At 35.6% G+C, this 17,655-nt stretch overlaps 1 protein-coding gene and 1 long non-coding RNA gene across 2 annotated transcripts in view; one reads left to right on the top strand and one right to left on the bottom strand.

The window, feature by feature from the left end:
• The window catches only part of DIAPH3 (diaphanous related formin 3), a 491,959-nt gene that overhangs the window by 113,840 nt on the left and 360,464 nt on the right, over positions 1-17,655 (top strand). Inside the window, exon 5 of the mRNA XM_077973974.1 lies at positions 7,169-7,299. Within this exon, the coding sequence (XP_077830100.1) occupies positions 7,169-7,299 (131 nt within the window). The remainder of the gene's footprint in view (positions 1-7,168; positions 7,300-17,655) is intronic.
• Positions 5,663-17,655, bottom strand: part of LOC106994287 (uncharacterized) — a 31,548-nt gene continuing 19,555 nt past the window's right edge. The window contains exons 4-5 of the long non-coding RNA XR_001440831.3: positions 7,200-7,308; positions 5,663-5,824 (exon numbers count right to left, since the gene is read on the bottom strand). This is a non-coding gene — a long non-coding RNA (uncharacterized LOC106994287). The remainder of the gene's footprint in view (positions 5,825-7,199; positions 7,309-17,655) is intronic.

Genomic DNA, 17,655 nt, shown 5'->3' with positions numbered 1-17,655 from the left:
TACAGGATCAGTCCTTGTCATCTGTAATTCTTATCATGTTCACTGAGTCTTCTCACTGTCTTCTAAATATGCCAAGTTCATTCCTGCCACAAAGAATGTGTATTTTCTCTTCTGTTGGCTAGAAGTGCTTTTTCTCAGGTTTCCCATGTCCTCTCCTCTTCATTCTAGTCTCTGCACAAGTGATATTTTCTTTGTTTCTGTCTTTTCTTTTTTTGGGACACAGTTTTGCTCTGTTGCCTAGGTTGGAGTGCAGTGGTGCAATCATGGCTCATGGCAACCTCAAACTCCTGGGCTCAAGTGATCTTCCAACCTCAGTCTCCTGAGTATCTAGATCTACAGGCATGCACCACCATGCTGGGTTAATTAAGAAAAGTGTTTTTTGTAGAGATAGAGTCTCACTATGTTGCCCAGTATATTTTTAAACTCCTAGCCTCTAGCAATCTTCCTGCCCCAGCCTCCCAAAGTGCTGGAATTACAGGCATGAGCCACCACGCTTAGCCTCACAAGCGTTATTTTCTTAGAGCAAAAGATAATGTTTTCTCTAGAGGTTCTTAAATAGCTACTTCCCCATCACTCACTCTATTCTATCTCCCCCATCTGAGTAGATGGTACCATGTTTTGGCATAGACCAAAGTCCTAGGACTTATCTTTGACTTTTATTTCACTTCTGTGTCTACATCATGTAAACAGTACTTGGCACACAATAGGTGTTCAATATATCCTTTAAATAATAAGTAATAATGCAAGTTATTTTAATACAGAATAAGAGTTATGAAAAATGAACCCATAGATTGGGGGAAGGGACTTGTTGTGTGCTCACGAGAGGCCTTCTGTGGGAAGTCACTCTCAGCCCAGGTCTAACCAATGTTTAGGAGTAGGCCTGGGTAAGGCTTGTAGTAGTGGTGGTGAGGGTTTGGGTAAGGGGGGAGTGTGTTAGAGGCAGGATTCTCAGGTGGGAATGCAGAATCCTTGAGGCAACAAACTGTTCAAGTTGGACAGTTCAATATTGCTGAAGTAATTATCGTTAGCTAGTGGATTTAGTCTGTCTTTCCTAGTTTATTGGTTAAATCTACTTGCTGCCCTATTTAAAATGTTGCCTCCTTTTTATCCCATCCTTCAGCCAAACACACCAAATTTAATAGCTCTGCTTCTGTGCCTGAATTGTAATGGCCCCAGAGAAAAGATTGACAGGTTAGTTTTGGTTTTTCATATAAATAGAACCATCTACTGTGTACATTTTGTTTGGGCTACTTCAACCTAGCATACTTTTTTGATTCCTTTGTCTTGTTGCATTTATCAATAGTGAATTCTTTTTATTGCTGCATAGTATTTCATTGTGTGGTTGTACTATAATTTATTGATGAATCCTTGGGTTGTTCTCAGATTTTGACTGTTAAGAATAAAGGTATTCCATACATTGTAGATTTTTTCATTTTTTTCCTCCTACTTAACACCTAACTGTGCAATTGCTGAGTAATATGGGCAATGTATATTTAACTTAAAAGAAACAAACATTTTCCAGGGTATTTCATTTTATATGTCCACCAGTAGTGCAGAAGAGTTCCAGGAGTATCAAATTCTCACTACTCTAGGAGACTACTATAGGGACTATGTAGCACTCCCTCATTTGTGGTTCCAATTTGAACGTCCCTGCTGACAGGTGATCTTGAACATGTCCTCATGTGATTATTGGCCATTCACATATCTTCTGTTATGAAATTTTTAATTTGTTTGTTAATTTCTTTGTCTTATTACTATTGAGTTATAGGAGTTCTTTATTCTGAATACTAGTCCTTTATGAAATGTATCATTGGGAGAGGCAGTGTTGCATGGGTCCTGAGTTTCCCTACATCTTGCTGGCTATTCCAAGAATGCAAAGTTTGATTGCTCTTTACTCATCCCATTTTCAGAGTTGCATTTGCAGTGAGTAGCCTGGAGAGGCGAGGTTTTGCCTCCCTCTGCACAATGAGCATGCCTATTACTGCTCATTATAAAAATGGTGAGTACCCCAAGCTCAGTGTTCTTATCTTATGATGCAATCCACTGCATGTGCAGGCATTCACCATGGGCCCTGCATTGTTCCCGTGTGATTTGGTGGGTTAGGGACCCAATACATGCATAATAAAGTCCTTTGTCTCTAATCCAGGAGTCTTGTGTTTTCTGCTAGCATCTGTGAAATAGTAACAGGCTAACTTAGCTTGTATGTAAGTTGAAATCTCAGACTCTATACAGTTCTTAACTGTATTGCAAATATTTTCTCCTGGTTTGTGCTTACCTTTCATTTCCTTACTGAAACTAATTTAATAAGAGACTTTTGAATTTAATGAGGTACAATATTTTGGTTTTATAGCTAGTACTCTTTGTGTCCTATTTAAGAAATCTTTTCCTTCTCCAAGGCAGGGAGGATTTTTACCTGTTTTCTTCTAGATGTTTTATAGTTTTAGCTTTTACTTTTAGGTCTAGGATCCAGGTTCACTTTCTTTCATATGAAAGTCCAATTGTTCTAGTACCATTTGTTGAAGAGATTCTTCTTCCTGCCATTGAATTACATTGGAAACTTTTGTGAAAATCGTTGACGATATGTTATATTTCTGGATTCTCTATTCCACTGATGCATGTACCACTCTAATTTGATTACTATAGATTTATAGTTAATCTTGAAATCAGATAATGTAAGCCCCCCAACTTTGTTCTTTATCACAATTGTTTTTCCTATTTTAGTTCTCCTTTATTTTCATATAAATTTTAGGATGTACTTCTCAATTTCTACAAAACACTTGATGGGATTTTGACAATAATCATTGATTGAATCTATGGGTTTTTTTTTTTTTTTTTCAGAAAATGTACTTAATGGATTTCTTAATAAAATTATGTCTTCTGATCTATGAATATGGTATGACATGCTTTTTTTTTATAGGTTGTCCTCAGTTTCTCTCCACAAATGTATTGTAGTTTTATCTATAGGTATTTCCTTTTTTCTTTTTTTTTAAAAAAATATGTAAATTTCTGGGATACATGTGTAGAACATGCAGGTTTGTTACATAGGTATACACATGGCATGGTGATTTCCTGCACCCATCAACCCATCATTTACATTAGGTATTTGTCCTAATGCTATTCCTCTCCTAGCCCCCAACCCCAGAAAGGCCCCGGTATGTGAGGTTCCCCTCCCTGTGTCCATGTGTTCTCATTGTTCAACTCCAACTTACAAGTGAGAACATGGGGTGTTTGGTTTTCTCATTCTTTTTTATGGCTGCATAGTATTCCATGGTGTATATGTGCCACATTTTCTTTATCCAGTCTATCATTGATGGGCATTTGAGTTGGCTCCAAGTCTTTGCTATTGTGAACAGTGCTGCAATAAACATATGTGTGCATGTGTCTTTATATTAGAATGACTTATAATCCTTTGGGTATATACCCAGTAATGGGATTGCTGGGTCAAATGATATTTCTAGTTCTAGATCCTTGAGGAATCACCACACTGTCTTCCACAATGGTTGAACTATTTACACTCCCACCAACAGTGTAAAAGTGTTCCTATTTCTCCACATCCTCTCCAGCATCTGTTGTTTCCTGACTTTTTAATGATCGCCATTCTAACTGGCGTGAGATGATATCTCATTTTGGTTTTGATTTGCATTTCTCTAATGACCGGTGATAATGAGCTTTTTAAATGTTTTTTGGCCACATGAATGTCTTCTGTTGAAAAGTGTCTGTTCATATTCTTACAGTAATTGGGTGATTTTATGATTGGGACATATAATATCCTGTTGAGTGATGATAAAATGAACTAAAGCAAAAAGATTTTTGGATGCCTGAACTCATCTCTGTAGGGATGTAGCTGTAAGGACTTTATAAAATGTGGATTCAGTTAGCTCTCATTTCGTGGAATGGCATCTTTTGATTCAATTGAGTTTATTGCTATTCAGGAGATGGAAGAGAAGAGGTTCCAATGTTTTAAGATAATTAAAATCCTTATTTTTCATAATACAAATCAAAGGTAATAATGAATATTTAGAAATCTAAAAATATCAGGCACATTATTTAGACATATTAAGTAACTATCAGAAGAAACTGTTAAAGGAATTAGGAATTACTGTCTTTGTGAGACAGGGCTAAGATGTAGGATAGGTGGTTTTTGTTTTTTATCTTTTAATACCACTTTTATTCTTATCCACGTGCACTTATTGGTTATTCTCATACTTAAAAAGTATTTGCTACATGGAGCTTACTTATTGTTGAAGAAAAAAATCTATTTATTCAGTTGTAGTTTATTTCGATCCTACCCGAATTGCAAGTTTTTCGGAAATAAATTTGGAATGGGCTACAAGAGATCATCTAGTTAACCTCTACTGCTATATTTTTGGATAAAAATATTGGCCTGACAGCATGCACAGGAAACTTGAAAAATTTATGGTATCAAGAAATTGTAAACAACCTACTTGCCCAAGAGCCAGGGACTAATTAAGTAAGTAATGCAATAGTCTGTAGGCAGGAAGAGGTCATATTTTTTATGGCTTATGTACTGACATTGGAATATGTTCATGAAGTGTTGCCTAAAGATAACAGTAGCCTATAGAACAATAGGTATCAAAGGATGTTTTAAATAAGTAAAGTATATTGTATTAGTTTGTTCTCACCCTGCTAATAAGATGTACCTGAGACTGGGCAATTTATTTATTTTTACTCTTATTTTTATTTTTTGAGATGGAGTTTCACTCTTGTTGCCCAGGCTGGAGTGCAATGGCACGATCTCAGCTCACCGCAACCTCTGCCTCCCAGGTTCAAGCGATTCTCCTGCCTCAGCCTCCTGAGTAGCTGGGATTATAGGCATGTGTCACGATGCCTGGCTAGTTTTGTATTTTTAACAGAGACAGGGTTTCTCCACGTTGGTCAGGCTGGTCTCGAACTCCCGACCTCAGGTGATGCGCCCACCTCGACCTCCCAAAGTGCTGGGATTACAGGCATGAGCCACTGTGCCTGGCGGAGACTAGGTAATTTATAAATAAAAAGGTTTAATGTACTCACAGTTTCACATGGCTAGGGAGGCCTCACAATCATGGCAGAAGGCAAAGGAGGAGCAAAGTCACATCTTATATGGCAGCAGGCAAGAAGTGACAGCGAAGGTGGGGGAAAAGCTTCTTATAAAACCATCAGATCTTGTGAGAACTCACTGAGTATCATGAGAACAGCATGGAGGTAAACGCTCTCATGATTCAGTTACCTCCTGTAGGGATTATGGGAACTACTCTTCAAGATGAGATTTGGGTGGGGACACAGCCAAACCATATCATATATGTTTTAAAATATAAATATATGCAAATATATTAATACTCTATGAGAAAAATGCTTTATGTAGAAATATATTAGTAGTACTTATTTTGAGGCACCTTTGTTCTTGTTGCTTTTCTGTGTCCAAATTTTCTCTGTTGAACAATCAATCTTTTGGTAATTCAGAGCAAAAAGAGACATCGATAAGTGCTGTGTTGGTGCAAGTTGAATGTGTTCTTTGAATGATATCAGTGACTGTGATAAAAATAATTGGATGTTCATTTTCATAGCTCTCACCATTTCCCCTTTTATTTTCTGAGATTGTACCATTGAATTCTTCTTTATTAAATTACTACTTTGATATTGACATGAATAAAAATAACCCTTCTTTACAGTGCTAATTTGTTTTGCTTTATTGGGAATGTTTTCTTGAATAACATTATATTAAATTAATAAAAACAAAAAACATGAAAAACACCTAATTTCCTGCCACTTCACCTGATCTTCTTTTGAACTTACACAATTCATTTCCTGCCATTGGATGGTGAATCTGTAATTTAAATAATATAATTCAGAACTTTATTGTTAGTTCACCATCCTCATCATTTCCTATCTAGGCTGTATAGATACCTTCTCAACAGATCTCTCTGCTTCTGATCTCAGAGTAAAAGTCCAAGTTCTTTGAGTGGACTGTAAAACCTACAGTCCCCTCCATCATAGCGTTTTTTTCCTATATCTGCATGGTTAGCTGTTTTATCTCCTTTAGACTTTTTATTTAAACACTCAAGTTTGAGTCCTTTGAAGTCTTCTCTCTGAGGCTTTCTTTGACCATCCTATTTAAAATTGCGTGTCTCATATGATGCTACTTATTCTCTTTCCTGCTTTTCTTCTTCTCTACAGTGTGTGTTATTTACAGTGCAATGCATTTTAGTTATTATTTCTCCCCATGTGTAGTAAAGCTACATATAGGTAGGAAGTTCAATCTTTTATTCTTCTTTCATCCCTGCTCTATTCTCAGTACTTAAAACAGTGCCCAGTATTTAGTAGGTACTTAATGTTTGTTGAATAATGAGTGAACTCTAACTCTTCTAATTCATATTTCACACTGGAGTGATCCTTCCAAAACTCCCCAGGAGAGCTAGTTGCATAGTAGTGCTTTATCACTCCATGATCTGGCCTCTGTCTTCAGTTGCATATGTTTTTGTTTTTCTCTCCATGTGTACGTGCATATTATGTTTTGGTCTGGAAGTTAATTCCTTTCTCATTCTTTGCCTGCCTAATGCCTACTTACAAAAGAAAAACCAGGAAGATGTACCCCTGTTATGTAGGCTTCCCTGATCTGTTCTGCCAAGTTAGATGTTCTTTCTTTGAGTCTCTTTGTGCTGTGTTACAGGAACTAGATTGTACTGAAAATTATTATTTTCTTGCTTGCATTTCTTCCAGACTTCACTTTTTGTTAATCCATGTGTCTAAAACTAGGCTTATAATGGTAGTTGAATGAATTAATACCTAACAGCCTTTTCTATGCTGCTTTGAATACTAATTTTAATAGGATAGTTCTTATATTGAGTTTTATTTTGTGTGTGCCTAAAAATATTACTGTATTTTAAGATATTTTCTATATTACACAATTGTTCTCCATGACATTTTACATTTGAGAAAGCAACTATTTCAATTTGCACACCTTCTGATGTTATATTAATATCTTTTGTGGATATCACAGATTATGAATTTATAGATTTTTGGGCAGAAGTAAGGAAATTATCTACCACCCCTGCCCAAATAGTGCTAATTAGAGTAGTTATGTGATGCTGTTAGGGGGATTAACTTGTTATTTTTTAATGGGTAATCTCCATGCAGTATTAATCAAAAATTTTTTTGACTTATTTTATAGGGGAGTCTTAAGAGAAGCCGACAGATCTCACCTCAGGAATTCATTCATGAGCTGAAAATGGGGTCTGCAGATGAGAGACTTGTCACATGCCTGGAGTCTCTCCGAGTGTCTTTGACCAGCAATCCTGTGAGGTAATTCATCTATTTGAACACCAACAGGGCAGATGTCATTAATGTGTTCTTTTAGTTTAATATTTTTTTTCATTGTGCCTGGTAAACCTCAACAGTTTCTTAAAGTACAAAGTGAATACGTGATATTTATATGCAGGAAGAAATATAGTCTCAATAGTACCTTTTGCATTTATTACTGAGTGGTACATTGCTCAGGGACTTTAGAAAAGCTTTTTTCCCCCATAGAATTTTTAGAAACCTAAGGTGTTTTCTGAAAGAGAACTGTCATGTGAGAAACTATTAATTTAATATGACTGAGTTTCACTCTGAATTTTGTCATTATATATTTACTTGCTGATGTTATTTGATATAGTAAGAAATGCCACTAATTCAGTTTTTCTGTTGTTGGAAATGTCATTGTAGGACCCTATAGGTTAGTTTTGCTATATTTACCAAATAAAAGTACAGAACAACCAGAAATATTCAATTCTAGACACACACTAAAAAAAAATTTATCTGAAGTTCAAATTGAAGTGAGTATCCTGTACTTTATATGCAAACAGTACCATAGGTGTTTCCATAAGTCAGTTTTGAAATGGGGCTAATTTTTGGTGCCTCTAAGAAATAATTGTGAACAAAATTTAACAATCAATGTAAATATATTTTTATAAACTGGGCATATTTAAACTTGTCAGATTATTGCAGGGTGGGAGACAGACTTGTTAAAAAAACAAAAACCAGGAAGATATACCTGAAATATATCACGTATGTTAATTGTGGTGCCTAAAAAGAGAGATTTCAGTCTATTCGGAGGCCATATGCTAACTCGGAATTAAGTGGCTAAACAAGAGTATTCTTGAAAAAATTCAAGCAGAAGTTGTTATGAAATACCTAAACAGTCAGAATCAGAGAATTTCAGAGCTGCAAGGATTGTCGATCGGTTTTGGGTTTTTACTGTGTAAGAAATGAATGATTATTTCTGCATAAGAATATATGTATATGTAGTCATGTATGTGTGTGTGTGTGTGTGTGTTCTGAAAGCTAGAATTGCATACTATAATTGGAGGTTCATGATATGGAGAAGAATTTGCTCTGATTATTACTTTTTTGGAGATTTCTGTGGCTGGATTATAGTATGCAGAAATCCTTGACCATACAAGTATTTAAAAGAAAACAACCTTAACTGCTGAGATGTGAGACTGAGTGACATTTAACTAAGGAGTATGATGAGTAAACAAAGAAACTTTATTGTATTTCAACTTTATTTTTCCATATTTTGCCATTTCCAGTCTGTCCTATAGACTGCAAACTAATGGTGGGCATGAAACTAGGGCTTCATGTGTGTAATTTGCCTCTTGTTACCAGACACACTGTTTAGCATGCAGGAAATGCTCCATAAAGATTTGTTGATTGAAACAATGAGGTTTTAATTTTAGCCTTCTTTAATCTTACCTTGGCTAGTATTAGAAACTGAGAATGGATTAGGGAATTTATTTGACAGGTATATTCATAAATGAAGAGCTTTGGTGTCCAGCCTAATCTTTGCCTGTAAAATAAGTTCATTTAAAAAAATATTTGGCCAGACGTGGTAGCTCAAGCCTGTAATCCCAGCACTTTGGAAGGCTGAGGCGGGGATCACTTGAGGTCAGGCATTCCAGACCAGCCTGGCCAACATGGTGAAATCCCATCTGTACTAAAATTACAAAACTTAGCCGGGCATAGTGGCGGGCACCTGTAATCCCAGCTATTTGGGAGGCTGAGTCAGGAGAATTTCTTGAACCTGGGAGGCGGAGGTTGCAGTGAGCTGGGATCATGCCACTGCATTCCAGGCTTGGGTGACGAGAGTGGAAAAAAAATTACTGAGCACCTCCTGTTTTCCAGTAGTATGTGCAGGTGTAGGGCTTGAGGGAACAAAGTAGATTCACACCATATTTCTGTGGAATTTAAACATAGGAAGAGGGTATTTGGGGGTTGACTGGGGAGACAATTCACACTCATTTCTCAATTTATCTGTCTGCCAGTGGGCACAGGAAATATTCATAGTTTTTTAATATAATGAGAAGTAGACCCTTTATTTACTACCATTATTATTCTCTTCTTCTTTATCTACTCAAAAGTAGATGTCTGTGCTAACAAAGGAAAACAAAATAGAAGGTATATATGAATTCATGCATCTTACAATGGATTATTATTGTGATTTTACCTAAAAACACTGGGAAATTATGGTATGTCTGGTTCATTTGAACCTTATTTGAAGAAGAAAAACTAGAAACTGGTGGAATTGTTTCTCTAAGGATTCACAATTCTAGAATATGTTATTAGGAATCCATGATGTTATCCATGAAGTACTTTTTTTTTAATTGAAAAGAATAGAAAATACTATCATTGGAGAATTTTTTCTGAAATCATGCCACTTTATTTTTAGAGAGAAAATTGAGAAGATCCTTTTTTTTTTTTTTTTTGGAGATGGAGTCTCACTCTGTTGCCCAGGCTGGAGGGCAGTGGTGCAATCTCGGATCACTGCGGCCTCCATCTCCCGGGTTCAAGTGATTCTCCTGCCTCAGCCTCCCTGGTAGATGGGATTACACGTGCATGCCTGGCTAATTTTTGTATTTTTAGTAGAAGCAGGCCTCAGCATGTTGGCCAGGCTGGTCTTGAACTCCTGACCTCTAAGGATCCACGTGCCTCAGCCTGCCAAAGTACTGGGATTATAGATATGAGCCACTGTGCCTGGCCCAAGATGATACTTTTTGAATATTTCTTTGTCCAGTGTTCCTATTAGATAAATGACTTAGGTGGACATGTAAAACTGGGAACTTATGCCTGTGATCAAATTTTTGGACTTTCCTGTTAGTTATGATGTGCCTGCTCTTTAAATCAGTTTTTAATTTTTATACAGTATGTGACGAAAAAGGATTTCGAATTTTTGTCAAGTTTTGAGATCATTGTTAGACCTGTCATATCATTAAGTAAATTAAAGTTTTAAAAATGTCTGAATAGAACAAAAAAGAAAATTGAACTGATTGATGGTTTTCCGGTGCTGGTGTAGGTTCAGGATTTATTTAAATAAAAAATGAAGGAAGGCCGAGTACGGTGGCTCATGCCTGTAGTCCTGGCACTTTGGGAGGCTGAGACGGGCAGATCACTTGAAGCCAGGAGTTTGAGACCAGTCTGGTCAACATGGCAAAACCCCGTCTCTACTAAAAATACAAAAATTATCTGGACTTGGTGGTGCATGCCTGTACTCCGTGCCACTTGGGAGACTGAATCACAGGAATCCCTTGAACCTGGGAGGCAGAGGTTGCAGTGACCTGAGATCATGCCACTGCACTCCAGCCTGGGCAATAGAGTGAGACTCTATCTCAAAAAAAAAAAAAAAAAAAAAAAAAATTCAAGGGAAAAGTAGACTCCTCGGTACTCCCAATTACCTCTCCCCTCTCGTCTCTGGGTATGTAATATTTTTAGAGCCACTCTTCAACTTCTGAAACTGCTTAGCAATTGTGAGCCATGTCAGCCTTTTACTCTCTATGAATTATGTGAAAACCAGTATGCTAAATACTAGATTATTTGTCTTGCTTTATGAGGATTTGATGTAGAGATCACAAACATCTTTTATTTGTTGTTTATTGATTATCTAGTATTCTTGGTGACAGTTTTGAGTTAGTTCTGAACACCAGGGAAAAGACCAATTTCTTCAAATTATCAAATATTACTTTTAGCGGATCTTGACATAGTCAATAATTATGTTTGAATTATGGAATACATTTGGTTAGAAACATAAAAAGGTAGACAGCAACATTATAGATCATACTCATCTATGCATATAGTGAAGGTGTCTTTATTTTCTCAATTTGACGTGCCTGTCAAGGGCAAGATTCTTTGTCTCAAAATCTAGGCTTATCAGGTTTTTGTGTTTTGAGATTTTAGGCATTATTTTCCATTAATCATAGTTAAAATTTTCATTTTCAAATTAACAAGAATAATTTTATCATAAAGTTCTATTTTTGTTAGATTTCTAAAGAGATTCTTAAGTTGATAACTATAATTTTGAGAAAATCATTTTGGAAAATTTTGTAGAAATGTGTGTGCTTACATGAAAACAAATAAATGGCCTTTGAATGTCATTATTCCATTTAATAATGTCATTTTTAGAATCTATTTTTTCTTCATTTCTGGAATTTAAAAACACAAAGCAGGTGGAAGATCTTGACTTTGGAGTTGATCTAGTTCAGTAAAGACAGAAACAGAAAAACTTGTGACAAGCAGTGAGATCATTGTACTCATTTTTATCAACATGATCTGAGGAAGTCTTTCAAGATCAGAAATTTGAAGTTGCTAATACTTTGACTTACTTTAAATTTTCAAATAAAATATTAAACATTTCCAAAAGACAATTTGTCATAACAGTAAAACATGCATCTCCTTGCCTATTAATGAGGCTGAGACATAATATTGCCTATAGCTTTGAAGCTTCCTTTCATCCCTTCTTAATCCTATACCGTCATTCATTCCTAAATACCCCTTCCCTACACTATTCTATGGTAACCACTATCTTGAGTTTTGGGTTTATCGTTCCTTTCAGTTATAGTTTTAGCATATACGTATTCCTAATTAACCTACTGTTTGGTTTTATATGTTTTTGAAGTGTATGTTAATGGATCATCTTCCATGCATTATTCTTAGAGTTGTATTTCCTCTCAATATTGTTTCACAGATTTATCCACCTTGATGTGTGCAGCTTTTCACATTTTTCCCAACTAATCATTTTCATACCTTGTATTTTAGGAATATCTATTATAAATAGCATATGAATAATTTTTTATCTCATCTGATAATCTTTGTCTTTACCTGGTAGTTTTAACTTTTTGTATCAATTGTGAAAATATGTTGGAATTTATGTCTGATGTTTCATTTTGAATTTTTAATTTACGCTGCTTTTTCCAGGTTCATCATCCAGACTGCTCCTGCTCCTCCTCATCTCTTCTTTCTGCTTCTTCCTTTTCTATATTCATCCTTTCTGTTTATTATCCTTAACTTCTTTTGGATTGATATTTAATTTCTTATTTTATTTTTCCTCATTTACTGATTTGGAAGACAAATGATCATTTTCTAATCTTAGAAAAGAAATTTAAAATGAATACACTTTAAAAAGAATTTAACTTGCATGTACTTAAAAGGTACAAAAGTAAGCAATATCTCTTCTCTTGAACCAAAGAAAACTTTAATATCTTTTTTTACTTATATGCTAGTTTTGAGTGAAATTTCAGTGTATCTGTTTTCTTTTAATAAGTTAGATTTTACTATTATTGAGTCATATTATAAATATGTATATATGTATATATATTTCTACATACATCATTCTTTTTTATTTTTGTTTGCTGCCCCTGATTATTTTACTTTTGCTTTAAGTATATTGTTAAGATCCCTTAGTGAGAGTGTGATTGCAAAATTCTGTTTGAAAGTATCTTTTTAAAAAATGATGTTTAGTCAAGTTGACTCACAATTTTTTGTTGTTGTTGTTATACTTAATGTCTCAAAGTATCTATTTGCCTTTGCTTTGGAAGGATAGTCTTCCTAGGGCATGCAATTGAGATGCAATTGAGGGTTTTAGATATCTATGCTTAACACATTGAAGATATTATTTTCTCTTCTGACTTTCACTGCTATTTTTGAGAACTTGGCGTTTAGTAAAACTAATTCCTTTCCATGTAATCTGCCTTTTCTCTTTTGTCTGGTTCTATAATGTTTTCTTTATCTTTGGTGTTCTAGAGTTTTTTTTACGTGTCTGCGTGAGATTTCTTTCTTTTTTCTTCTGATAGGGATTTTTTTTTTTTTTTGGCTTTTTTAATATGATGGGTATCTTTCTGTGAAAATGTTGCCATTGTTTTGTCAAGTATTGCCTTTTCCCTTCTAATTATGTATATGTTAGAACTTCTTGTTCTATGCTGTATTATTTCCTATTCTATCATTAATACTTTCCATTTATTTGTCTCTCTCTATTACATTCTGGATATATTTTTTTAGATTTGCATGGCATGTTTTAGTATTTTAGATTAACAAGTTATAAAAACTTATTAAAAATTCACCTTAGGTGAAAAAGAGTTTGAGAATTAACAATATATTCAGATTCATTTTGATACTAGTAGTGATAATTTCTGAAATGGGCAGGTAGAGTAAGGTTTTCCTGGGTGTATTTCTTTTCTCTTTTTCCTTTCCTTTTTTTTTTCCTTTCTCTCTCTTCTTCCTTTCTCTTTGATATTGATACATGGAGGTAAGTAATGCAGGCAGCTCTGTTTTCTTTCCTGTTATTCAATATGGTAGCCACTAGTTGCCTGTGGCTATTTAAATTTAGTTACCTAAAAATGAATAAAAAGAAACCCCACAACATATTTGCTTGAGAGCCACATGTAGTTAGTGGCTACCATTTTGGACAATATATATAGGCCATTTCTGTCATTGTAAGCAATTCTAATTAGACAGTGCTGCCTAAGGGGCCTTGGTTCTGCATATCCACTTCTTTTATATATTAACTATATTATTATTACATTCTCAATGTTATATTCCAGATGGTGAGACTATTATAAAGAAAATAAACTCTGACAGATTGAAGATTATTTAAAAATCTGCAAGAATGATTGGACATTAATCTCAAGAGAATCCCAAGGGAATAAAAGAGTGATCTAAGGAAGGTTCCCTTCAGCAGGGAGTGCTGTCTTAGCAGGATGAGGCTAAGGGAGTGAGTGGGCTTTATACCAGGTATTAAGGAATAGAAAAGGAGAGATGAATTATGTCTGACAGGAAGTGCTATAGTTATGGTCCCTGGCAGTCATTGGTGTAACTGCCTGTAGCTGGGATGAGGGAATCAGCAATATAGTGCATCATAGCAGTCATAGAAACATCTCCTTTGGTAAATTAAAAACATTAGTGGGATGCATTTTTTAAACAGAGTTTTTGTTAGAGAGATGTGCCTACGTGTACCTCTTAAAGGCATTTTTTCAAGAGTACTTTCCAATAAGGAGTCAAAAAGTATTAGGTAGGATATTAATATACTTCTTTACCTGTTTATTTTGACACTGCCATCTATCTTTGAATATGCCTTCTATTATTTCTTAATTGCCATTCAGAGTAGCATTGCTTATTAAATAAATATTTGTTGAAAGTTCGAATTTTAGGTCATGTGACTGTCCTTTCTAAAAGCATGTCAGATTGATGAAATATTAATGAAAAAAATGTCCTGGAAGAAAGTAACTATTAATGTTTTCAAATAAGTACTAACTTTGTATTTTCAAAGGACAAGCGATTACTTTCTCATGCTTTCACAGTCCTTCCAAATCTAGCACCATTTCTCTAAGAGACCTCTAGAAGACTGAATGTTCCCTAGGGGTAGGAGACTGCCTCTTTTGTATGTTGTCATTCATTCTATAGCTTTTTTTTTGGTTTATAGATGTAGCAAAATGTTGTATAAATATTTGGTTTAAAAGTGTATCTGTATCTTAAAAGCTTTGGCTTTGAATACAGGGTTAACAGTAAACAAAGAACACATGGAAAATGTATTAATTGCTTTTAACAGACACGTATCTTCTATAGATGGTAAATAAGAGCTGCTCAGCTTAATTTATAGTTGACCTGAGAGGGCCTGGAATTGTAAAATGCTCCAAATCTATTTTTTAAATATCTATATCTATATATGCCATATATATACACACACAGAGCATATATACATATACATGGTAAATATATTTGCCATATATATCTCCCAGTTTATTTAAAATATACATTTCTGTTTAAATGGCCAAGATTGACTATCTTTTTAAAAAAAATTCTGTTAACATGTAAAGTAAGTCACAATGTGACACAGAATCCAAAATCTTCATTTTTAACGCAGTTTCATATGACTGCGAGAGCTCATATATTTCTAGAGTAGTTATATTCAGCTACTCTATTAAAAAATAGATTTTTGACCCTACGTTACTGATATTTAAGTACAACCGGGAGAAAATGTAACTAAAACCTAATTATTTGAGCTGGGCATGGTGGCACATGCCTGTAGTCCCGGTTACTTGGGAGGCTGAGGCAGGAGGATCTCTTGAGTCCAGAAATTCTGGACTGTGGTGCACTGTGCCAATCAGGTGTCCACACTAAGTTCAGCATCAATATGGTGACCTCCTGAGAGCAGCAGACCACCAGATTGCCCAGTGAGGGATGAACCGGCCCAGGTCAGAAACAGAGTAGGTTAAACTCGCATGCTGAACAGTAGTGGGATTGTGCTTGTGAATAGCCACTGTACTCTAGCATGGGCAACACAGTGAGTCCCTGCCTCTTAAAACAGAGCAAAATAAAACAAACGTAATTTTTTGAAACTGTCATTTTACTGTTTAAAAGACAACAACAAAAGGTAAAGTGTTAAGCCAAAACAATTTGGAAAAAAATACTGTTAAACTTTACAGTTTCTTATGGATATAAAGGTGGAATATAATAAACTTTCTTTCTTTTTAATTGTTATTGCCTGTTTTCTGAGAATGCAAACCTTATGTGTTTATGGCTTTACAGCTATCAGTATGAAGCTATTAACTGAATATTTTGGTTTCTGTTGAAAGATAAATATTTTAAATGAGAGAAATTATTGAACTGCAGATACTAAAGCCTCTATTAGTATTTTACATAAAAAGAATCAGTATAGTTTATTCCTTAGATTAATTTTCTGGGCTTGTTATTATATCTTAGAGTATTGCCAGGTTAGTTAAGTAAAAGATTTTTAAAATGATGATGTTTATCTTGGTATTCCCTTACATATCTATACATGAAGAAAGGCCTTAATACAAAGGAAGGCATCACATTGACAGTAGGCGGAAGTTTTAATTTTTATGATTCAGAAAGCTTTTTAAGAGTAAAACTCAATTTTATCATTTAGATTGGTGATGGATTTCTAGTTCTTTTATTAGAGGGGGCGGTATATGTCTGAAAGGAACAGGTGCAGTTTATTTCAGCCTCTATTGTATATTAAATTTCATAAATAATAATTGACATAGTTTGGGTATTTGTTCTTGCTCAGATCTCCTGTTGAATTGAATGCTGAAAGTGGGGCCTGGTGGGAGGTGTTTGGCTCATTGGAGTAGATCCCAATGAATTTGGTGCTGTCTTTGCAATAGTGAGTGAATTTTCATGAGATCTGGTCATTTAAAAGTGTATGTCACCTCTGCCCACATTCTCTTTCTTGCTCCTGGTCTCACCATGTGATGTGCCGGTTGCCCCTTCACCTTCCGCCAAGCTTCCTAAGGCCAACCCAGAAGGCAAGCAGATGCTGGTGTCATGCTTCTTGTGCAGCCTGCAGAACCATGAGCCAATTAAACCTTTTTTCCTTAGAAATTACCCAGATGCAGATATTTCTTTATAGAAATGCAAGAATTGCTTAATACAGAAAATTGGTAATAAAGAGTGGGGCATTTGCTGTAAAAATATCTGAAAATGTGGAAGGAACTTTGGTACTAGGTGATGGGCAGAGGTTGGAAGAATTTGGAGAGCTCAGAAGAATATGGGAAATAAGGAAAAGTTTGAAACCTCCATGAGACTGGTTAAATAATTGTGACCAAAGTGCTGATAGTAATATGGACAGTGAAATCCATGCTGAGGAGGTCTCATGTAAATGAGGAACTTATTGAGAACTGGGAGCAAAGGTCATGCATGCTTTGCCTTAGCAAAGAATTTGGCTGCATTTTGCTTCTGCCCTTGGGATTTGTGGAAGGTTGAACTTCAGAGTGATACAGGGTATCTGGTGGAAGAAATTTCTAAGCACCAAAGCATTCAAGATGTGGCCTGGTTTCTTCTAATTGCCTATGTTCCAGTGTTGGAGCAAAGAAATTTATATTTGAATAGGAAGAAAAGCATAAAGGTTTGGAAAATTTGCAGCCTGCCCATATGGTAAAGAAAAAGCTTTTTTCAGAGAGTAACTCAAGAAGGCTGTGGAGCGACTACTTGCTAGACAAATTTGCATAACTAAAAAGGAGTGGAGAGTTAATGTCCAAGACAATAAGGGAAAAACCTTGAAGGCATTTCAGAGACCTTTGGCAGCCCCTCCCATCACAGGCCCAGAGGCCTAGTGGGGAAGAATAGTTTTGAGGGCCAGGCCTGGGGCCCTGCTGCTCTTTGTAGCCTTGAGACACTGCTCCTTGCTTCCCTGCCACTGTGGCTCCAGCCTCAGCTCAAAGGGGCCCTGGTCCAGCTTGGGCCACAGCTCCAGAGAGTGTACGCTGTAAGTCTTGGTGACTTCTATGTGGTGTTAAGCCTGTGGGTGCACAGAGTGTAAGAGTTGAGGTTTGGTAGCCACTGCCTAGATTTCAGAGGATATATGGAGAAAGCCTGGGTGTCCAGGTAGAAGAC

The sequence above is a fragment of the Macaca mulatta genome, chromosome 17, assembly GCF_049350105.2.
Source record: "Macaca mulatta isolate MMU2019108-1 chromosome 17, T2T-MMU8v2.0, whole genome shotgun sequence".
NCBI classification, from domain to species: domain Eukaryota; kingdom Metazoa; phylum Chordata; class Mammalia; order Primates; family Cercopithecidae; genus Macaca; species Macaca mulatta.
The sequence above is the reverse complement of the archived record's forward strand: the minus strand, read 5'-3'. Positions and strand labels throughout refer to the sequence as shown.